Below are 24,202 nucleotides of genomic sequence, written 5' to 3'. Positions count from 1 at the left end.
TCTAACATATTGTAATCAGTTGGGGTCAGGGTTCCCAATTTCTAATCTAGCCTACCTGATAAGTTGGGAGCATATAGCTCCCCAGAGGTAGCAATGCCCAGGGGGTGGGACTCTTCAGGTATTCATCTCACCATAATAATGGATTTGTGCTATGAGAGTTTCTATCACTGTGACTCCACTGATCTGTGAACCAGGGTGCCAGAACAGAGTGTCTGGATCTTGAGCTGATCCCAGTTTACCATCTTTCATTGTCTGAGCCATCTGCTGGCCAATGAATAGAAATAGCTAGGTGCCTACCTAATCAAACCTTATTAAGTTAGGTATGAAAAACTGAGCAATCATTACAGCCCATCTATAGCATAAATTTAAAGGGACATATAACATGCAGGGGCAGACTTTGATAATCTTTCATAACATGGCACCCTGTGTAAGGCCAAAATTTGGTGCCCCCAAATGGATCTTCTCAATTGTGGATCTTCTCAATTATGGATCTTCTCAATTTTGCACTCCCTCATCTTGTTGCCCTCTGCAGGGGAACAGCCCACCCAAAATCTGGTGCTGATCACAAGGACTACTATATGGTTATTGAGTTGTAAGATGCTGATGATGCATAGTCTCATTATGCATAGTAACCACAAGTGAAAATGAATATGCATAATCTTAAGTCTTTAAATATTTTGATAACCTATCGGATGATTTCTTCAGCAAAACAGAAGAGGGTGGAAGAAAATCATTCTGTGAGTTTTGCACAAGAGAAGCTTGGCATCTCTTCCTGAACTGATCTCACCTCTTCAGGCAGTCAGGATAACATTATACCTTTTGATAATGGTGAAAATAAACTTTAAACATTGGCTTCGTTCACACATCATAGCAAGTCGGAGTTCAGTCATTCATGCATGAGCCTCAGCTTCGATACACTCTTCCTTTCCTCCCTTCATGCACTGTGAAAAACTTCCTCACTTCCTTGCTTGTGCAAAACACAGTTACCATTAACTGAACAGTAATTTGCACAAATCATACTTGGCTACAAATCAGAATTGGACATGGTGCGGTGAGGCAGCTAAGTGACTCAATTATGAACCAGGAAGTCTCTGGCTCTCTTATCACCTCTGCCATGACATCTCTGGTGTTGGACTTAAGCAACTCACTTTCTTATGGCCTAGCAACTTCCTCCCCCATCTGCAATATGGGATAATAATACTAATGCAACTTATAGAGGTTTCATAAGGATTGCAACAGGGTGATGTATGTGAAGCTCTTTTAACATTTGGAAGATCTTTATAAATGTTAAGAGTATGCATCATGCTAAGGTGAAACTATGTTTTTCTATTCTGATTTGCGCAAAACACAGTTTGGCTGTTAAGTGCAGACTTTGGTTTGCATAAACAAGGGAAGTTGAGCAAACATGACAGAAAAACCTAGAGTTGGTTGACCTTTCTTTTAATATGTACATATAAAAAAGGCTGGGCACCCAAAACCCCCTACAGTTCACTAAGAGAACCATGCAGTGAACATACCTTGAGGCTGACATTATAGCTGCTTCAGCAGAGCTACTGCACTTCCCATCTACTTTCAGGAATGCCTTGCCTGTGCTCGCTTGGAGGGCACTGCTGCATTCAGGTCCTTCATTGTCTATTTTCAGCTGGTATTTTTCACTGGTTCAATGCCCACAAACACAAGGGGTCTATCTTGCAAACAGAACAGCTTAGCATGGCAAATGAAAAATCACCGCAACACACAAGCAGTTCACAAGTGAATGGTATTCTTTGCTTTGGCAGTTTGCAAAGTGTTCTCTCTGTGTCTGCCTCTCTCTGGTTCCATGAAATTTAATTTAATTTTAAAGTAAAGTTAGAAGTACAGGCAACAGAAGAGAATACACAGCAAGGTCACTGAAGAAATAACTCACTGATTACAATCCTAAGTATACAATGGATATGCTTGTGGGATGACTACAGCAAAAACAGCTTGAGGAAGAGCCTCCTTTTGGAAAGATTGGATAGGCAAGTTGTATAACGTGTGTGTGTGTGTGTGTGTGTGTGTGTGTGTGTGTGTGTGTGATAAGAATAATTGTCAGGAAACATAAAGACATCTGGAGTTGATTAGAAACTAATCAAGAGTTTTGAGTTTCCACATAGAAAATAAACAGAAACCATGATGCCAAAATATCTGTTTTTAAATTAGGATTCCTTGCTTGCTGTGTTTGCTGAGAAAGTCTGTACATAATCATAGCCTTCCAGATTTTCTCTAATCCACAATTTTGGAAGAAATGGCAGGCAAGTCCAATACCTATCTTCTTTTTCAATTATTACAACTTCTCAGCTGCAAGTAGTCACTTGTGACAGTCATCCATTCTCCTTAACTCCTGTGGAAATGACACTGCTTCTTATTTAGAGTTCAGTGCAACAAGAAGCAATGAAGAAAAGGCTGCTGGTATAGGTACATGATCACAGTGTTAGCAGTTCCATTCAGCTTGATATAATATGAAGAGCTGTCAACATGTATGAATGATCATGTCCAAGGCTGTGCTTCTGATCTGTCACTCTGAGTGTTTTGTCCCCTGGGGCAGCAGACAGTGGAGCAATTGCAAAACAGGAACCACAATTTATGTAGTTATAATAGTCAGGTTCAGGTTTACTTCAGGGCTTATTTTATTAATTATTATTATTATTGCCCACAGTCTCTTCAATGGGATATCTTAAATAGATCTTACTAGTATTACTGTTCCCAAGAATTATTGAGCAAGGACAGAAACGCCCAGGTTGGGACATCTGAATGCCAGTATAACGCTACAAGCTATTATTGCAATTTATGGTGTACTACTCTAGGTACTTAAATCCAGTGGTAGTAGAATAACCACCATTTCTCAGTGTTCAAAGTTATTAAGAGGAACAAACGTGCCTTCTTCTCACAGCAAGGGTGCTTTTCTGCCACTCAGAACAAAGTTCAGATTCCTTCATAGCCTGGTTATATTGGGAGAGGTTTTTGGAAGGAGATACTCAGAAAGCATGACCCTAGTTTTGCCATTAACTTTGTACGGATGCTGGTGCGTGGTGCGCCAAACCTTCTCCAAAGTTACTACTCCCCTTATTGCCCTCCCCTCCATGCTACTGGGGGAATGTAGAGCAGGTGGTTCAAGGAAGAAGAAGGAGGAGGAGGAGGAGGAGGAGGAGGAGGAGGTGGTTCTTTCCTCTACCTGGCATGCGCCCAGCTTCCTCTTGATCATGTTCATCAAGCTGTTTCAATTCAAGAGAAGGAAGAGGCAGGGGCGTAAGAGTAAGAGGAGGAGGAGGAGGATGCTTTTGTGTTCCTGTTCCTGTCTCGCCTTCCTGGCGATTCTGCCAAGCCAATGCTCAGAATTGGTAGGAGCAAAAGAGGGCTGGCAAGTTACTTTGTGCCCACTAAAGGGGTTGGATTTGGCCCGTCGACCAACAGTTGCCAACCTCGAGCTGCATATAAAACAATGTGTCTTAGCCAGGTCTGGCAGTCAGCACAGAACAGTTACCCTAAGTGGAAAGGAACTTTCTCTCTTCCCATGCCACCCTCACTGAACACATCCCTGCCTTTGTTAATTCAGAAAGGAAGGTCTGGTTCTGAATCCCAATTAGCTGTGGGCAAATACAAGTAATAATGTTTCTAATTGGGACTGTTCTTTGCTGAGGTCTCCTGGTGTGTGGCAGGCAGCAGCGAAATGATGTGAAAGCAATGCTTTTGAATATGTAGCTTGGGGGGGGGGGGGAAATGAAGACTGGCATTTTGAAGGACGCATGACAATGGAGGCTATAACCACCGCTAACACTACAAGTATTTTCCCAAAGGCAGGAGAACACAAAAGTCATAGGAATCAAATATTGCACAATCAATTCCTTTAAAAAGTACAGACTATTGCAACTCTGTTTCAATGCAATGCATTTGCTTCAACTTTGCTCAGATGCTATCCCCACACCGAATGGAGGGGGGGGGGGAGTGCAAAAAGCTTTTATCCACATTGTAATCAATAATATCCTAAAGGTTTGTTTGGACAACACACATAAGAAAAGCCTGAAATGTTTCTGGAAGCATGATTTAAAAGTGCCACTCAGTGATAAAGCAATACGCCTACATTTCTCTCTAGAAAAGCATCCTTGTTTAAAGAAAGCATAGTATATGGAAGGGACTTCTTCAAAGACAAGTCAGGGCACAATCCACGGAGATGTTCTGCTACTCAAACTGTGCTGAAATGAATGGGAGCTTGAGCAGGATCTTTTGGCAAACTGAGCTCAAGATGTGGAAAAGATTGCTTTAAGCTCCTTCAAACCCCATGAGAGTGCTCCTGAAAATGACAGGGTTGTCAAGGGGCACTGAAGTGCTATGATAAGTGCCAGCTCTACGGACTTGTAAAAAAAACAAACAAACAAGCCAGGGTCTGTCAATAACATTTACAGGACTATAACACTCCAAAGTCAGGAAAAAGCCTTTCCACTCAGGAACCAAGGCACATCTGGCAACATTACAGTGGGGTGAAACAACAACTGATTTTTATCAGTGTAGCCACAAACCTTACTGAAGCCACAAACTAAACTGAAAATACAATCTTGATTACTATACAACATAAAGATTTCAAACATTTGTTTTCCTTCTTATGATACCTGTGCTTCCAGGCTTTCGGAGGTAGGTTAGCACTCAGCGTGAAAAGGCAACTTTGCTAAACTCAGTAGAATCATTTCACATTACTAGCTTCAATGTTACACACCAGTTATATATTTCCATGTTTTACTCCCTTACTCAGAGTACTAATCAGGCTCAAGATTCTGCTGCATTTAAAAGAGAAGCATGAGGACTAAGGATTTTGAGACACAATTAATTCAATAATATTCCACTCTATAGTACAGAGCCTAGCCCTATACCAACACAACTGCACTGAAATGCCATGCCTGGCGGATTTAACGGGGACAATACTATTTAACAGTTTAGCAACAATTTCCTTAAGCAACTGACATCCAAATGTTGCAAAGAATCAGTGTTAAAAACAAACCATCCTGTAATAACTTTATGACCAGGGACATATGACACAAAAAGGCACAGGACGATATAAAACACTACAATATTTGGAAAGAACATGCAACAATATTAGTCCTCATGAGTCTGGAAATTAAAAGGGGGAAGGGGAAAGCACCCACCTAAATGCACAGACTCAGACGTATGGTGGGGAAGCTGAATACACTGGTTTGCAATCCCAAAGCTCCTCTTCCACAGTCAATCCTCATAACAGCAGCAATAGGATCTGAGAAGCAAACTGTACTGCTCTCTACTATGCAGCCAGTAGTGGCTTAGTTAGTGTTTCTGATTTAAAGAAGGGGGGGGGGGGAGAGAGAAAGACTGAGAGGGGAGGTGGAGCAGGGAGAGAGAGCGAGAGCGCATCAGTTACCAGCTTGCTCTCAGTCATTAGCTGCTCTGACTCACTCTTCTGCCAGCAGAAGCATCTACAATTCTGTTACCCTGGTAAAGTTACAGTAGAGAAGAGAGGGAATGTGTGTGAGAGGGAGGGAGCGGGGGGGGGGGGGGGCTCGCAGCGTCTGACTCCAGCGTCATCCGTGCTGAGACTATAGGGATCAGTGAAACAGCTGCTTCTCCGAGACTTAACTAGCTGCTATAGGTGAGGAGAGCTTTCCCTTTTCCCTTCATTTGAGCACTCTGGCATTCTTGTTTCCTCTGCAAATATTTATGTAATGCCGTCTCCCATGCCTCAGGGGAGACAGGAGTTTATTTTCTGCACCGTGGCGAGAGTGAATGCCGCAGCAGTTTGCCAGGTTCAATTTCTGACGCGCTGTTGTTCCACCAGGGTGGGTAATTATCTAAAGCCTTCCTCATGCCCAGTTCTATCCAACCTGGGGGGTTTTTTTTTTGGGAGGGGGGGGAACGGGACTGGTAGGTGACTGCAAAACCAGGCGCTGTATATTCATCAAAATGTGTTTCTGTGCGTGGATGTTTATAAGCACAATGTCACTCTCAACAATGTAAGCAGAGAAGAGTTCTGTGGAACCTTAAAGACCAGCATAAGGATTTGCGGATGAGAAGCCCCTAAACCACATATGATTCTGGAAGTTGCTGCTTTAGTTGTTTAGTGCATTCTGGTGCGCACGAGCAGCCCCGTCCATATCTAGTGCCACTAATCACACATAATTCACACTACTAAGGCTGCATATGAACTATACCTTGAACATACATTTGAAACACATCCCCACCCCAAAAAGGAATTCTGGGCACTGCAGTTTGTTGCTGGGAATTGCAACTCTGTCCAGAATACTCTGACGGAAAGAATGCGCTTCAGTTGTGCCTTGTGGTGTACACACAGACATAATCTGGATCAGGGCATATATGGGTAGTATTAGTGCTTCTGTTTTGTCACTAGGTGTCATTATATCGTTGATTAATCACTACCATCAACAGCGTTAGTGGTACACCTCGCAGATGAACACAGCATTAACCTTCAGCTGTGCGTTGAGCAGAGTCTCTAATGCAGGGGTGCTTAACCTCAGGGTTGGGGAGCAAACATGCCTCTCTATGCCTTTCTAGCCCTCTAGCCTTCCCTGGTCACAACTGTCACTGCCTTTGCTTCACACCCTCCTTGACAGTTTTCGACTTTGATGGCTGGAATGTATGTTTGAACTTGCCTGGCTGAAATCAAGAGAGGTGTGCTCATGTAGAAACCTCTGACTTCTTCATGCCTGGGACGTACAACTGACTCCCCTATTTGGATTTCCAGAGCACTTGGAATCTCCAGATTTAGGGGGCAGAAAGTGTAGACAACAGAAGTAGTTGGAGGAGACTTCTGCATGGACAAGGGGGAATTAAAGGAGGCACAAGGGGTTCACAATCCACATTAAGGCAAGCTATAGACAGGCCTTTAGAAGTTTTGCCCTGGTGTACTATTATATTCCTGTCATTTAGAAGCACCAATTCCATCCAGGGGCGAAAGTAGGCTTTATTTCACCTGGGTCAAAGACCCAGTTTGGCACACACATTTGTGTACATACACACATAGGAAGGGGGGCTGAATGTGCCCCCCCAAGGCTTCATCTGGGGCAAAAAACCCAGCTAGCCCCTCTCCCCCAGTAGTTATGTCACTGCTTCCACCAACACAATTGCAGTTTGAGTTTGCTTTTGTAGACCTGCTGATAGCTGTGAAATGGGAATTCTGCTGATTTGACCTATAAAAGTATACTATATTTTTTATTGCTACTTGCACACCTGAAATGCCTCAGTTTGTTATTGGATTTTTAAAGTATGTATTCGACATGCACAAACTTTCCCTGGGCTATATATATTCCAGGAAGCTTTGGGGTGCTCACCTTCCTAATTTGTATCTATTCTACTGGTGCATATACAACTTACAAGCTATCTCTGGGGAAGTTTTCAATATAACTTTGCAGTAGCAAATGCAGAAAACCAATAGGTCCAGTTTCATCCTGTCTTCCTTTATTTCAGTCAAATCCCCCCCAAACCTCAATAGCTATATAACAAACATTTGAATACCACATGGGCTAGCCCTAACCTGCCTTTCCACATCATTCAGTGTCCCTGATGTTGCTGCATTTGAAAGAATCATTCATTTCACATGTATCTTGTTTTGCTAATTCAGTAGAAAATGCCAGAGAATGCGGCCTCTCTCCACAATTAGACAGGCATAAAAGCTTCTATTGTATTGCTACTGTGATAGTGCTACTATACCTATGAATTATTCACTCTATTGAAGTGTAATCTGCCATTGCATTAAAAATAGGTCACCCAGGATGCAGCCAAGTACAAAACACATAATAAGAACCACAAAAGCAAGGTTTGCCTTGGGCAACTGAAGGAACACCAATCTGTGTTAACTCTGGACTGTATTACATTTACATGAACACAAACGGATTCTTCTTCACCAACATCATAAAAATGTAATATTTCAATGGTTTGCATGTATTAACTCTTCAAATAATCACATGGGTGCTTAAAAGCATCCTACCTTTGCAATCTGTGCTGCTAACGCTCAACTCTCTTGTAATTTTTGCACAGGGGTGAACATTTAGGACACGTTTGCAGATGCATTTCCCTTGGGGGCACAATATGTGATAATTCTTATGAAAATCTGGGAAATGTGCAATGGGAATAGTAATGGGAAAATATCTCCTAACATTAACAATACAATCTATTTTTATTACTACTGACGATTTACTCATTTCTTTATAACGTACCCTATATCCACTCCTAATGGCAATTCTCATAATATTAAAAAATGCATCTTGCATTCAAGTTACATAAATTACAGTGCAATAAAACACACACAAAGAAAGTGCAGACACACCAAACCAGGAGTGGAGAATCTTGTACCCTCCAGCTGTTCATCATCATCATCATTTTATTTGTATTCCGCCTTTCCATAGTTAAAATGATGCTCAAGGCGGCTTATAACATGACAAGAATTACATAATTACCAACATAACAAAAGTCATAAACAATAAATAAAACACATCAAAAAGTACACAACCAAATAAAAAAGTTTCCACATAAATCGTAAAATCTAAAACTAAGAATACAGAATTAATATCAATCACAATTTAAAATGACATAGATAAAAAATAAAAGCAACTCAAAAACAAAAAGAAAACAAAAACAAAAATGGAGCCTTCTGCCCAGCAGTAGCAGCAGCAGCACTCCTTTATGGAGCCTGTCAGGCCCCGCCCCAAGCCAGATGGAGAGACCTTCAGGCTCCCAGCAGGTCAAAATGCCCCCTTCTGCTCCAGCTAGCATGGACATGGGTCAGGGATGATAGAAATAGTCTAGCAACATTTGCAGGGCACCAGATTGGGGAAGGCTACTGTAGAACTGGGAGGTAGACTGAGGTGCGCTATCATATCTGGGAGAAAAAAGTCCTGTCGTTTATTTGCTAGTTTTCTAGCTGCTGTAGGGAGTTCTGAACAACCTTTCACAAATATGCTTCCCACCTGTCCAGTGGCGTAGCAAGGGGGGGCACAGTGGCGGCTGCCCCAGGCACAAAAATTGTTAGGGGTGCAAAATTTCAACAGCTGGTGCTGCCTCAGTACAGCTGTGCGCTTCCATTGCTGGGCTCTGTTGAAAATGGCTTCTCCATGCATGCAAACCAGGAAGTGACCTCTCTAGGCAGCAGAACACTGGCTGTACAGTGGAACCTCGTGTTATGTACCGTCCTCCTTGCAAACGCTTCGGGTTATGAGCTCCGCTAACCCAGAAGTAGATGCTCCCGGTTGCGAACTTTGCCCCGGGATGCAAGCGGAAGTCACGCGGCTGCAGCAGGAGGCCCCATTAGCAAAAGTGCACCTCATGTTATGAGCAGTTTCGACTTAAGAACAGACCTCTGGAACGAATTACGTTCGTAACTGGAGGTACCACTGTACCTGTTATGCTACTGTACCTGTCCAGGGTTCTCCTTCTTTAGTCTATCCTTTTGCTCTTCTTAAAGGGCCTTGGCTCACCAATAGTAACAACTGTAAGAGGCAGGCATTGGCCCATTTGGGAGGTTACAATCCCTGGCATGCAGATTTCTAGAAGCAGCTGCCAACTCTGCTTTGGGCACACTCCTGCCACGTTCGCCACCGAAATGTCACATTTGAAATACGTTTCCAGTTCTGACTTCTCTCACAAACTGTCAACCACACCAAGAGACATTTCTAGTCATTCTTGCATACTATTTCTCTCAACGCCACCCCCCTTTTCTATGGCAGAAGTAAGGAGCTCACAAGTGGGCTTGATAGAACTGTACATTCCAATTTCTCAAAATGCTTAGCAACCAGAACTGGCTGTGCAGCTTTTCTGCATGTTGTGTGTGTGAGACAGAGAGTGCGTGAGAGAGTGAGTGAATTCTGTGTTCTCTAATTAATACGCCTAAAAAGCATCTGGAAACCTGTTATGTTTTATTGCAACAGTAAAAAGAGAGAACTGCAAAGATTAGCAATGCAAATGCAATAATGGGATGTAATGCTAGAGGTACTTCAGGTGGCAAGTCTGTGACTCACTCAGCATAGCCACTGAAACTGATGGACTTATCAGTCTTTCTTCTTTCTTTGTAAGAAGTAGAGAAAAGTAGAGACTTGTGAGCAGGACATAAATGTTTATTATCTGAGTCAACCAGGGTTGTCTATATTACAATCACCTAGGTCAGTGGTGCTACCAGCATGAGTTTGACCAAACTGCGGGAGGCAGTGGAAGACAGAAGTGCCTGGTGCACTCTGGTCCATGGGGTCACAAAGAGACAGACACAACTAAACGACTAAACAACAACAGGTCAGTGGTGGCGAACCTTGGCACTCCAGATGTTTTGGAACTACAAGTCCCATCATCCCTAGCTAACAGGACCAGTGATCAGGGATGATGGGAGTTGTAGTTCCAAAACATCTGGAGAGCCAAGGTTTGCCACCACTGACCTAGGTGAACATGATGCATAATATGTATAATATGTATATGAATTCAGACACAGAGATCTTGGTTTAAAATGAATTCTGGTTAGTTCAACAAGTGAGTTCCCTAACCCATAGTCTGAGGTTGTGTTGCTATGAAATTGACCATAGTTAGTTTAAAACCAGAGTGCCTGGTTAGGGCTGCATTTTTTCATGGCAAAATTCCAGGGACCACATCCACTGTTGAGAGGGGCTTGATACAATGGATGTGACTCATTGGCTACTGTACAAAGGGAAATTTCAACCAGGCAAGTCAGAGGTTTCTACATACACTAGCCCCCTTCTCCACCCAAGCAAGCATTACCACATTGAAGGACACACTCCAGCCAGTCAAAAGCTGTGGTCCTTCCCATATGTCTTACAGACGCTGTACAAAAAAGTTTTGAGGATCAAACTCTTAATGATTTTAAAGAGACAAATTGCAATGTATAAAATTAACAAAGCTTTGCATACATTGGCATTCTTTAACCTACCTATCAGAAAACAGATTTTCTATTTATTATTTAAAAAATAGCCAGTACAGAATGAGAAACAATCCATTTTATTTATCATCTTTGCATTGATGGATATATCCAGTTTTCTAACTTATGACCCACAAATGCTATAATTGGCATTTGAAGCGATTAGGGATAGGTAGTTGCTATGCTAATCATCAGCTTGTGCTCTTTTTTTAATTAAGCTTGCCTCTCCTGCTTTGTGGTAAGTGTGAGGAATGGGAAGGGACAAAGAGAGAGAAGAGGGAAAGAAAGACCATGGATACTGAGAAAAGAGGGAGAGAGCTACGCCACTGGATGCAAGCTGAAAATTCTCACTGACCATGTTCCACAAAAAGAGAGTTGTCTGTGTACAAATTAAGTGCATGTCCAATCCGCATAATTCAAGTCTATAATTCTGTACTAAAGTAGTGCGACCTTTGCAACTAGAAAAGCCAACACATGTCAAATAGCTTGTGCTGATTGGACAGGCACTAAATTTGTGTACAGTGGTACCTCGGGTTAAGTACTTAATTCGTTCCGGAGGTCCGTTCTTAACCTGAAACTGTTCTTAACCTGAAGCACCACTTTAGCTAATGGGGCCTGCTGCTGCCGCCGCGCCGCTGCTGCACGATTTCTGTTCTCATCCTGAAGCAAAGTTCTTAACCTGAAGCACTATTTCTGGGTTAGCGGAGTCTGTAACCTGAAGCGTATGTAATCCGAGGTACCACTGTACCTTATTCAGCTCACTTTTTTTAAAAAAAATAATTGTGTGAAATATGGGTTTCTAATTTTTGGGCGGGAGGCCAGGATGAGATAATTGATGCTGGGCGTCTAGTACAGGGACTGCACCAAGGATTCGTAAAGAGGTACACGGAGAAGAGCTTAGCAGTGCCACCCCATACTTTGTGGAAGCTATATAAAACGAGGCCATGCCATTTTTCCCTGGGTAAACTGGTATGCATGAAAGATATTTTTCCCCCTGCACATGTCTGGGAATGCTAGTGTGTGGGTGGATAAATCGGGGTTGGAGACAAATAACAGGTTTTGTAGACTGTTAAAGGTGATATGAAATATGCTCATGGTGTGCACACTCATTCCAATGTCATGTCTGTTTAACAGGCTTTGCAGGGTTTTGTAGTGCTTTAAATATTTGCAGAGACTGTTCAATCAGAGTGTGCAATGGGATAAGTATGCACAAAAAGGCAATGACTGCCTCAATCATACTGTCCTCAGCAGTCTTAAAAGCAACTCCAGCCTGGGTATCCCAAAGTCATAAATAAACTTGGCCTACCACTCAAAATAAATGTATTAATAAATCTTTCGCAAGTAATGATGAAAGGGCGAGTTCTCTTGGCCTTGCACGCATTGTCTTACCAATGCCAAGATGTCTGAGTTATCAGCAACTGTTCTGTGAAGAACCACTGTGAATTACATAATTATCAATGACTGGGCTTTTCTGAATTTCATTTTCTTCTGAGCTCACAGTTTACAGTACCCCCTCCATGTGTAAACAGGAATGCCAACAGGATTTCCCTGGGCCTAGCATGCTATATATATGTGCCTCGGTGCCTGGGCGCACCCACCCCCAGCAATCTATTCGCAGGAACTGCTACAAATATTAAGGTAGCCTAGCCAACCTCACAGGGCTGTTACAAAGATAGAAAGGGTTATGAAGACAACCCTGGTAGCAAAAGCAAGGTACAAACATATAGTGTCATTCATCTGAAGAAAAGTCAGCATTCACAAAAGCAGCACAGCTTTGCTTTAACTGCAACATTTCATAGTCCTGATATTTTACAGCAAAATGGCAAAACAAAACAAAAAAGTTTGCAAAACACCGGAGATCTAAAAAAATACTACAATGCCCCCCCCCCCATTCAATCCTTTCTACCTGTGGTCTTGTGTAACTCAGGATAGTACTTTGTGGATCTAATGAAGTGGATTGTAGTTTACAGCAGCTTATGCTGTAAGAAAGTGGTTAAGACTCTTTGCTTTGTGTTTTGTTTTTGCTGCAAGAGATTAACGTGTTTACACTTCTCAATCCTTGCACAGTTTCCCCCAACTGAGTCAACATTATAACTTATTGAGGCTTCTCACCAACAACGCAACTATTTTGTTCAAGGAGACAAAAGAAAAATGAAAAATCATGCTATGCTTTTTCACCATGCCATCTCCACCAATAACATCTCTACAATTAGGATTCCCTTATGTGGCAGAACAGAATCTAATTAATATAAGAAAGCTTTTTTAGTTGTTGAGCTAATGCACATACATATAACCATTTGCTTGTTAGTATATCCAACAGATAATACAATTATAATGTAGGATGCTGGGTAAGATGATTATGGTAGGCTTTCTAGAAATTAAGTGCATCTTAATAAATAATGCAATTTCTTTAGATTTTCATTTTTGTAACTCCACTCAGGCCTGTTTTCATAGCCATGGAAAAAGGGGGAAGGGTGCGCGAAAGTGGCTAAAGAGTAAAATTGGATTTATTCTGTGGCCAACTTATGCTAAATCCACTCGCTTCTCGGGATTTTAAAGCAAATACTATTAAATAAAAATATTATGGGGGAATGCGGTACAAAGAACTGAGACAAGTGAGGATCTCGAAACACACTTTAGCTGAAACCCTCAAAAAGGTGTGAACATGTGACAATATGATGGGCACACATGATGGGCATATGGCATAATATGCAGGGTATTATAAGATGAGCAAGATTGGCATGCAATGATTTTGAAGCTGCCACAAGATCTGCATAAACCTAGAACCAATGAAAAGAAAATGGGTGTCCCCATTAAATATTTGGTAATCTTGTGGCAACCCCCTAATTGCTACATCCGTATCTTAGCTTAAACTACCAGTCTATGCAGTTCCCATAGCAGAAGGGTGAGGAAATGTTTCTGTACTCCTATTGCTATCACTAATCCCATGTAACAAGACATTTTGCACTGAATGTTCCTATTAATTGATGTCATGGAATCTAATGTTGAAGGAGGAAGGGCTGTGGTGGAGGAGAGAGTTGCAAAAGGACTTCGCTAGAATTCAACACACAACTGAACTAGTTGCACAAGCAAGCAATGCTGCAACTATATATTGCTACAGTTTAGGTAAGTGTATGTTGTATTTTAAGTTTTCTCCAATAAGACTCCCCACTATGCTCAGATATTGGGAGATGATACTCCCTGGGTTCATTTTACCTTGTAGATGGTGGTAGATGCATGTGGTAGATATTTTTTAATGAATGTGCTTCCATTTCTGACATTTACAATGTCAGGTGGAAGGCGCCAAGACTAACAGCTTCTCTCATGCGGCAAATAGCAATTGTCAAACATATGGAGGAACAGTTATAAGAACTATTTGCCGTGTGAAATTGAAGAGGTATGATAAGCTAGCAGTGACTTTACCACACTGAAAGTGAATACGTGGAATTTGGGACTCAGATACTCAGCAGGTGGTGGGCAAATGCTAGGAACAGAGAAATCAACTTTTTCATTTAGAGCATCCTCCTCTTCTTGTGCCTCTCCCTTTTCTCCTTTCCTCTCATGTTTCACTGGCACTGTCCCTTCCCTTTCCCTCCAACATTCATAATGCACCCAGTAAACAAGCTTGCAGAAATCCAATACCCTTTCTCATCCACAACAAATTCAGGCGCTGAATAGTGTTGGGGGTGCAACATTAAGTGTTGGGCTCTCCCTGTAAATGGCTTGGGTCCAGGACACCTCCAGGAATGCTCCTCCCGCATGAGCCCGCCTGTCCTTTTAAAGTATGCTCTAGGGCAGCGGTTCTCAGCCTGTGGGTCCCCAGATGTTGTTGGACTACAACTCCCATCATCCCTGAGCTCTGGCCTTGCTAGCTAGGGGTGATGGGCGTTGTAGTTCAACAACACCTGGGGACCCACAGGTTGAGAAAGGCTGCTCTAGAGGCTCTCCTTCAAACATCTCATCAGTGGCAGATACAAGATGGATTAGGATTCAAGAGATGGCTTCTTCTGTGGCCATGTTTGCAGATCTAGGATTAGATCTGAGGCTCCTCCAGGAAACATGCCCCTTGCTTCCCTCCTGGCAGACCCCACCCAGTGTGCTTTCCCTGTGGTACCACCTCTCAAAGCATCTCCTTAGTGGGGCCTCTAGATTGCAGGGTGGGGGGCAGGCAGTAGCAGGAACAAGCAGAAGGGACATGCTGCTGCATGCACTGTGCCTGACACTTCTCCTTTCAGTGTCAGTTGCCTTGACAGGAAAAATGTCATGCTGGGCTGTACAAGCACTCAGTAAGCTAGCCAGGAGAGCCCAGTATGGCTCCCCTCTGGGGAAATAGCTTCTAGGTTGTTGTTTTTGTTATGTCCCCATTATGACCCCCTGCAATGCAGGAATCTGAGCTAGATCACACATGACAGATGGCCATCCAAGCTCTGCTTTGAAAACCTCCAAGGAAGGAGAGTCCAGCACCTATTGTGGACGTCTGTTCCACTGTTGAAGAGCTCTTATCGTCAGAAAATTCTTCCTGACATTTAGTTGGAATCTATCATTAATTACTGGTATTGTTATAGATTTGGAACTAAAAAAACCAACAAATTTGTATCAGATGAGATGCTACTGATGAACGGTACCAAGGGCTGTGGCTTAAAGGATTAAACAAAATGAAAACACCCAAACAACCTTGGCATTATCAGCATCACACCGATAAATACGGACTTGATGGCTGATCAATGAAGTAATCAAAAGGTAATAATTAGTGCCTAAGGTATGACTTGTTGGTGAATGGTTAGAATCGAATGTCCCAGCAATATCAGGCCAGTGCGAGCTGCTTGGAAGAAAAAAACCATTCCAAAGGTGTGTGGTGCCAGCACACAAAAAGCCACTGACATTATATATGTAAATGTCAAGGGCCTGGTTCATACACTCCCTAGGGCCTTTGTGAGGCGAAGGAACAATGCGGTCTATCCCCTCTACCCAACCCAAATGTTTGAGTCAGGGTCTCCATGTGAAGGTCTGATCACATGGAGGCTCAACCCCCCCTCCCTTTTTGTGGGAAATAAATTATGTGAGAGGCATTCAGCCCAGACAATCCATTAATCTCCATGATGGAAGGGAGGAGGTTTATCATTCCCCCCCCCCCCAATGCAAAGACATCAAGTATAACAATGCATGAACCAGGGCAACATTTGTGAAGACATCTATTAAAGACTAAATAAAATTGTGTTCGTGTAAGCCTTCTCTCAAGGGACAGTGCTGTTTTTCAGCAAGTGTTAAGCTAGGAGGCATAAAGGGCTTTGCACACTTCTTAACTCTGTGGGAAGGCTGTGGAAGAGGAGTTCTATCAAATCAATGGAGGGAGACACATATAAGAGAAACACCATCTTCCCCAGAGCTCCAGATTTCTCTCAAGGGGCTGATGTACAGCAGGAACTTAAAAAAACAACACTGCTATGAGAAATAAATTCTATAGGAAATTTCAGTTGCCTTGGTGATGAACCAGAGAGAATTATCCTTTCTTTCCACCAGGGCTCAGGGAGTTCCATGTGCATTCATGTTCCCTTGGAGTGGGAGATAAACCAAAGGGGATAGGCAAAATAAATGAGCTGTGAAAGCTTTCATGAGAAGTTGCTCTCAGTCTCCCAACAAGTAGAATACCTTGCAGACTGGGCAGCTACAGAATCGTTACCAAATAATACATGGTAATATTCCAATGTTTTTTGGAGGAATGGGAGATGACTGACTTGCCTTTTTAAAATGAAAAAAAGAAAAAATATATGAAGGCCTGTCTGTTAAAATAGAACAGCGCTTCCCACAAAATGCGTAGAATTTGCAATATTTATTGCATATGTTTATTTTGAAGCAGTATCGTTTTTAAAGGAAATCATTATGAAAGGGAAATGCAAAATTTCAAAGAGGGTATTTCCAAAAATTGCTTGTTGATGGCATTGTTGGGGTAGGGGAGAGATTTAGGATCCAAGTTTGAGGGTGGGTTGTACTGAAGAAGTGATCTATTAATAATCAGGTTTAAGTACAAAATCAGAATCCTTTCCATGCTCTGCAAAATCAGAATAAAGTCTCCATTGCATAGTCTGTTCTGTTCTTATAATACTAGCCAAGCTTAAATATATTTAATCTATGGAAAGTTTCAGTATGAAAACTATGGCTTAAGCTGAAATTCTGAATTCCCTTACTAGGGAGTAAATCCTACTGAACATAGTGGGACTTACTTCTGAATATAGCAATCATAGGATTGTGTTTTAAGACAGAAAAAACATGGTCAAAGGCAGTGTGTTGCCAAAGGAAAACTTTTGAGAAAGCTTTGTGTGGTAATAAATTTGGCATTACCCACCTACCGGCAAAGGCCTCACAGGCATGAACACTTGGGTGGTATGAGGTTGTGGCAAAAACTGAGGTGCTCTCAAAAGGCAGTGTTCCTTGGCCTCCTTGCTTACCAGTATGGGTTTGAAAGGGACACGAAATGAAATGCGTATGAGATACAAACACAATCCCATTGCATTTTCTCCTTTGCAAAGGAAATCGTTTGCACATTTCCCCCTCCTACTCCGCTTGCTTTAAAAATTGGTAGGGAAACTGGAGGCTAGATAAAGTTGCTCTGCGGGGAGAGAGCTGGCCTGTGAACTGCTAGCTGATCATTTCTGGTCTCGAGGATTAGAAGAGACAGGCAGCCATTACTGGGTCATGCAATGTGTCTGACGAACCCTTAAGGGGGAAAAGTTGTATATACACACACACATTCATAAATTATGTATGGCTTTGTGGTTACTTACGAGGGGGAAGCCCATTTAATTTTCTCTCTCTCTCAAATCTATTTGTGCATTTCAGTGTTTCTCTTTTAATCTACAAGTTTGGAATTTTAAAGAAGTGTTTTGTACATTTTAAAGAGGTCATCTCTGTTTTCTTAAACCCTTATGGAATGTTAATGGCCTTCCTGAACAACACTATATGTTCATGTTTTATCCCTCCAGTGCTCACATTATGTATTCCATCTGTCTGTCCTTTCACTTATTCAAAGCAAAAGGTACCCTTTCAATGTACTGTCTTGATAGCAGTGCTACTTGCACCTTTTCTATCTAAGAAAGAGTATTAACCTATATATATAATGCTTCCTGAGCTTCAAAAATGGAGTTTATAACATGCATTGGCAGCAGCTGTGGGAGGGGGAGGCAGAATGCAGCTTATAAATTTTTAAACCATACCATCCAAATTCTATGCAATTACAATTCTAGAAGGAACATCTCAATAGAAGGCAAAGCAAGATTGTGGCTGCATGACCCAATAAGCAAATCAGCTCTAGGCAATGAATTACCTGTGGGGATTAGAAACAGGGTCCCAAGGCCTCTGGAACACTGCCCCACAGGGACACACAGGTGCCCAACTTCTGACATTCAGAAGTTGTTGAAACATTCCCTGTTCAAAAGGCTTTTACAGCGCAATCCTAATCACGTCTATTCAGAAGAAAGCCACATGGAATTCAACGGGGCTTACTCCCAGGTGAGTGGGACGCAATGGGTATTTTTACCTGGCTATGGATATTAACTGTTCACCAGAATTAAAGATTTAATTGCAGTAGTTATTCAAATCAATATGTGATTCTTGGCATTTCTCAGTTCCGTAGTTCCTAGCCACACGTAATTCTTCTCTCTGTTCATTTTGGCCTTTTGTCTCTTTGCCTCAGGTCTTCTTCTCTTCCTGTCATTGCCCTGAACCTTCTTCCCAGCATTCCTTTCCTCGCTTCTTATTTCTTTTACTGTCTGCCTCGCCCTGGCTAGCTCTCCCAAGCAGCAAAACCAAAGGCAAACAATGTCGCTCAGAATCAGAAGAGGTGAGCCCAATGCCACCAAAGGCTTTTCTATGGCAGGCAGGCCGTGCAGCAAGTTACCGTTGCTACCACAATATCCACCTTCTGTATAACATTTTTAAAAAATAAAAATGGGGTTATATGCACGTACGTAGGGATTTGTATGCCTTTACTGCAAAGGGCAAATGGAAAGATGATCTGAATTAATATAAAGGAGAACGATGCAATTAATATTCAATAAAGTAAACACATAAATAAATGAGAAGGATCTCAGAGATTCTTGGTGGCAAGTTTCAGGCTCACTATTTGCTCAAACATCTTTGAAGTGAGATATCTCGAGTGCTGTGGAATGTTTGAGAAACTCTGTGTCATCTTAGCAGAAACAGCTGAAAAATGGGTCATGTAGCATAAGAGCATCCAAGCAAGTTACTCAGCTGGAAAATGGAAAGAATGGGAACAATTAAGGCCCTAAAGGCAAGCATAGGCATGATGTTGGATAGCTGTCTCATGGACATTGCAATAAATTAGGGGCTAATATTAATTCATCTCTTATGTCTTGAGAGAGATCTAATAACCCCCGTTTTACCTGGGTATAAGCCCTGTTGAATTCAATACAGCTTACTAGATATGATTAGTATAGCACTGTAAAGTATGTGCTTTGAAGAGCCATTCCATTTTTTAGGCTATGAGATTAACCCCACCCAATGGACCAGAATGTGGTCTAAACCTCCCTTTAAATCCATATCAGTGAAAATAAAAGAACGCACTCTGAAACTCACTTACAGGTGGTACCTAACACCATGGAAACTAACGCTAATTTGCCCAGGAACCTCATCAAAATGCTGGAGAAGATGCACCTCCACAGGCACATACCTCCACATGTGGTGGGGATGTCCTAAAATCCAACGCATCTGGACATCAATCATACAAAAAATATGCAAAAGAACTAAGCAAGTATTAGAAGTCATCCTAGAACTGGCCCTACTAAACATCTTCAAAGATAATCCATGGTGCTTTTTAATCATAATTTATTTTTCTTTGTAATTGGCCAATGACTCTCCAAATCAGGCTCACTGGAGGTTTTTAAGAAAGAGGTTGGATGGCCATCTGTCATGATTCTTTAGCTGTGATTCCTGCATTGCAGGGGGTTGGAATAGACAACCCTTGTGATCCCTCTCAACTCTACAATTCTATGATTCATTGTGCCAGCACTGGTTCACATGACACAGTAAACCAAACTATGGCATACCGGGACTGCACAAATCTGCCGACTTCTGGGGAGGTCTTAACTGATTGTCTCCTCCCTGGTTCTTTTTAGTACCACATTGAGCTCAGCAAAGGTTTGGATTAGTGTGTCATCCAAACCTGGACTCATAGTTAAGTTCTCTCACCACCAACCATGAACAGTAGCAAAGAACAAACCTTGGCTACGGCTTGTGTTTAGTGAAGACAGACCTTAACCACAAATCCCAGTTCAGATGGCATGCTAAGCCAAACCTTATCTCAGCATGGCAGCAAAGGGACTGGGAGGAGCAAAGCAGCTATGAATTCCTCTCCACTTGCTGTGCAAACCAAGTCAATGGGAAATCATGGAGAAATCTTCGCCGCAGCAGAACCTCCCATCAATATATAAACAAAGGGTAACAGGCTTATGCTTTCAAGAAATATACGGAAAGGTACATTGACTTTGCTAAATGCATTGGCACACATGTGGGTGTTTATCTGACCTGGAGATATTTAAATTGTCTTCTAAAGAATGACAGCAGGTGGAGAAGTACAGACGTGTTCACCATGTTTTGCTATAGAAATCAAACAGCGCCTCTTTCAATAGATGCTCTTTCTCTCCAGTGACTTCACTCTGCCAGAATGCTATGGTGATAAAGGCAATACAAACAAAACAACCTTGTAGCAGTTTACCACCTGCAGCTTATTCACGGCCTGCCCCAAATCATTTGGCTTGTGTAGGTGTTTTCACTTCTGATCTTACAATTACTGGTACTCTGTTTGAAACCAGAAGTGAGTGGACGCTGCTGACAGTCAAAGCAATTCAGAGTAGGAAAGAAACCTGTCCTACCCAGCTAGGTAAGGGGATTGTTTTTGTCAGCTACTTTGAGTATCTCTAGCTGTCATACACACAGACTTAAAGGAGGGATGGGGACGTGTGAAATCACCAGCTGTTCAAAAGGAAGGAGAACCAAGTTGTTTGTATAAACTGAATTCTTATGGATTATGCATACATGATTAATCAGGATAAAGATGCACAGAGATCCTTGGCAAGAATAAAATACGTAAGAACCCAGTAACTAAAGGCATATGCTCCCTTCTGCTTCATTGCAAACAGATACACCTGTTGTGGTAGGGTAGCAGTAAGTGACTCAGTTTCACCACCTGTTGAGAGATGTTAATGTGCCGTTTTAAAGATTTGGTGCACTGCAGAGTTCTATTCAGCCTCCACTTTTTATTGTCATGAAACTGTTGTTGTATCCACAGCTATGCTCGCCCATCATCAACAGCCATTCCAGTTGCCTCCAAGCTCCATCAGCTCAAGACCAGCTAACTTTCAAATTAGAAAGCATCATACAATGAAAAAGAAATTGGATGGATTCTTGGATTCTCTGGTATCTACTGCCATGCTGAATGTACTGTCCACTAGTGAATGAATCAATACACTCCTGTGCAAATCTACCACACCAAAGATGTCATACCAAACAATGAAATATTTCAGAGCAGCCGATGAGACCTTCACTAAATTTGCTTCTAATGACCCTTCACTATCTCAGGCTCCAAAATGTATGACCTTTCAGCAAGTTGTACACATGCACACAGGCCTCTGAGCCCCATGTTGCATTCTGGAAAAATTAAGATGGCATTGGCTGCGCTTTTCTTACAAGTCGCAGGCAGCCCACTGCCATTATTTATTTAGTTGCTCAAAAATATTTTTTACCCAAAGGTTCCAACAACAGAATGCACAATTATGAAAACAGATAAAACCATTGCAATTATAAAACAAGCAAAACTGTTCCAAATGTTCCAGACAGAAGAAAATACAAATTCAGCAAGAGAGATGGGTCCCACAAACATATACCACACCCATCCTACCTCCCTACCATGCTGTTATCAGGATATCATGGGTGGTGGGCCCAGAGGGTCTCTTACATTTATGTAGCAAAATCCTGGTGTTCCAGGTACATTGTAAAATAGGTCAATTTTATTAGCTCCCTAATATAGACTGGAGACTGAATGCTGAGGAAAGGTTTGTGACCAAGCTGAGATTTCAACTGGGAACTGCAGCTTGCAGCACATGAGCTAAACCACCCCAAAGTTCATTGAACTTCGTGCTATAGTTCTATGCAAATCCTAACATTATACAACACAAGAAAAGCTGTGACAGGATAGCAAAAACAATGATAGACAGATAAATCATTCTCTGTTGCTTTCACAGTTTTATAATCCAGCTGAAAATGGCTCTCAGGTGGTTGTAATACTCTTCGCTTCTGGAGACGTGGAGACATGATCTACAACTGCTTAAGCCAGCCAAGCCGCACTGAAGTTGATTTTTACATGCATACTAAAAATTACATCAGTAGGAGTTGCAAATGTTTATGCACATGTGTAAGAGCAACCACTTTAGTGACATGCGACCTGCAACTATAGATTTAGTGTTATAGTTTTCTATACCTTTTCTATGCATATTTGGTAGGGTGTAAATCCCTAACTCTACTTGTGAGTAAGCGTGCATCAGACTAGGGCTGCAGGACTAGCTTAAAGCCTACTGCCCTCTTTTGCAGTAAGCTTTCTCTGTAACTAATATGAATCTCATTCGTTATATCACACCCACAATGCCTTTTTATTTAACAGGAGAAAGGCATCCCTTTGTGGTGTGTTTTCATCCCTGCAGCTTCCTGACTCTTCAAGAACACTTGATCCTTTAAGAAATATAATGTGGACACCCTATCTTCAACATGTGACGGCAAAAGCAGCAGCAGCTTTGTTAGAGATCATTTACCTTCACAGAAGATATCATCTGCTTCATCAGAGACAGCCAGATCCTCCTCTTCCATGTGCATCTTGGGCATGAGCTTGCCAAACAACTACTGAATTGAATGATAAAGCTGCTTTTAGTACCACAGCAGGGCTGTTTCCGTTCACCAGTGACAGCGGCTTCCGCATCTGCACAACTCGAAACAGCCTCATTTACATGAACATGATAGCCTGTTTTGTTTCTCTCCCTGCCCCACCTTGGGTGTAGCTTTTGGGATCGGAAGTGGGGTATTTCTTAATGGGTGCAGGAAGCTGAAAAATGAGAGGCAAAGTGTAAGAAAACGCACGGTGAACTCACTTCACCACATCAATCTACTCTTAAAAGGGCTCTGAAGAAAAGAGTTGACTTATGTGCATTGTTAAAAGGAAGGAAGTGTGGCTAGGTTAATTCTGTAAAGTTCTGTAATGTTAAGAAGTTTGCACATACAAAGAGAAAATGATCAAGTGTATTCAGCAGCAGAGCAAGCTGATCCGGCGCCTGGGGTGGTGCGCGTGCCCTGCTCCCAGGGGTGGGGCCAGCCACCTGCGGGGTGGGACAAGCTGGGGCAGGATGCTTTGTGGGGCTTCCAAGGAGTCTGCCTGCCTCCTCCTACTCAGCTACCCTAAAGCTGGGTGGGAGGCAATGGGCAGACCGTTTGTGGCAGTGCGGAGCCTGCGGGCGCCCAAGCCACCACATCACTCCCAGGCATGGCTCGGGTGAGTAGGCCCCGCGGTGAGTAGTGCCTGGCATTTTGTCACCCCTCTCAGTGGTGACACCTGGGGCAGCCGCCCCCACCACACAACCTTCATCCAGCCCCTGAGTGTATTACCTTATGTAAGGCCACTTCCATGCTATGGATTTCCCACATGGAAGGCATCCCATTGTATGAAATGGCATGCAATGTGTACTTGCCCTTTTTGTGGCGTGTAATTATGGTGGGAAACTACATGGACTTTTCATGGACTTGCCATGAAAAAAACTAAGCATGCCATTGTCAAGTGACAATCTACATTTGACTTGCAACTTACTTACTACATTGTTACAGAGCCCAGTTCTTATCAAAGAAAATAAACATGCAAGCTCCAGCAAACAGAATATTATTTAGCATAATGGTCTGCTCTATTGAGCAGGTTCTTTTGCAAGAACTACCTTGCAGAGTAAATCCAAATTCCAGCTTCTCCAACTAGATGCCTCTTGTTTTTCCAGAATAACCCAGAGCAAAATGTAAGCTACACCTCTGAGAGTCACAGTTACGTTCCATTTAGCTATCATAATCTGTTGCAATTTATTGCCTAGAGGCTGGATAGCAAAGTTGGCTGCAGCACGGTGCTGACAATGTCAAGGTTGCAGGTTTGATCCCTGTATGGGACAGCTGCATGGCCTAGACAATCTTCAGGGTCCCTTCCAACTCTACAGTTCTATATTGTATTATGATTTTTGTAAATTGCCCTGGAAG

At 42.4% G+C, this 24,202-nt stretch overlaps 1 protein-coding gene and 1 long non-coding RNA gene across 8 annotated transcripts in view; one reads left to right on the top strand and one right to left on the bottom strand.

Annotated features, from left to right (window-relative positions):
• Positions 1-24,202, bottom strand: part of RIPOR2 (RHO family interacting cell polarization regulator 2) — a 100,329-nt gene that overhangs the window by 48,224 nt on the left and 27,903 nt on the right. The window contains exon 1 of one of the 6 annotated variants that reach the window (XM_028737558.2): positions 22,732-22,876. The exons of 4 other annotated variants lie outside the window; for them this stretch is intronic. In XM_028737558.2, the coding sequence (XP_028593391.2) occupies positions 22,732-22,801 (70 nt within the window). In that variant the 5' untranslated portion in view covers positions 22,802-22,876. Of the gene's footprint in view, positions 1-5,156; positions 5,461-22,731; positions 22,877-24,202 lie in introns of those variants that run through there. One more of the 6 variants, XM_028737559.2, reaches the window with a different exon arrangement.
• LOC114600833 (uncharacterized) lies at positions 5,369-22,739 on the top strand. Of its 2 annotated transcripts, none has more exons than XR_003707658.2 (3): positions 5,369-5,632; positions 18,603-18,749; positions 21,216-22,739. It is a non-coding gene; the product is annotated as an uncharacterized LOC114600833 (long non-coding RNA). The 2 variants fall into 2 exon arrangements; XR_013393965.1 differs by lacking the exon at positions 18,603-18,749 and adding an exon at positions 13,924-14,038.

The sequence above is a fragment of the Podarcis muralis genome, chromosome 8, assembly GCF_964188315.1.
Source record: "Podarcis muralis chromosome 8, rPodMur119.hap1.1, whole genome shotgun sequence".
NCBI classification, from domain to species: Eukaryota; Metazoa; Chordata; class Lepidosauria; order Squamata; family Lacertidae; genus Podarcis; species Podarcis muralis.
The sequence above is the reverse complement of the archived record's forward strand: the minus strand, read 5'-3'. Positions and strand labels throughout refer to the sequence as shown.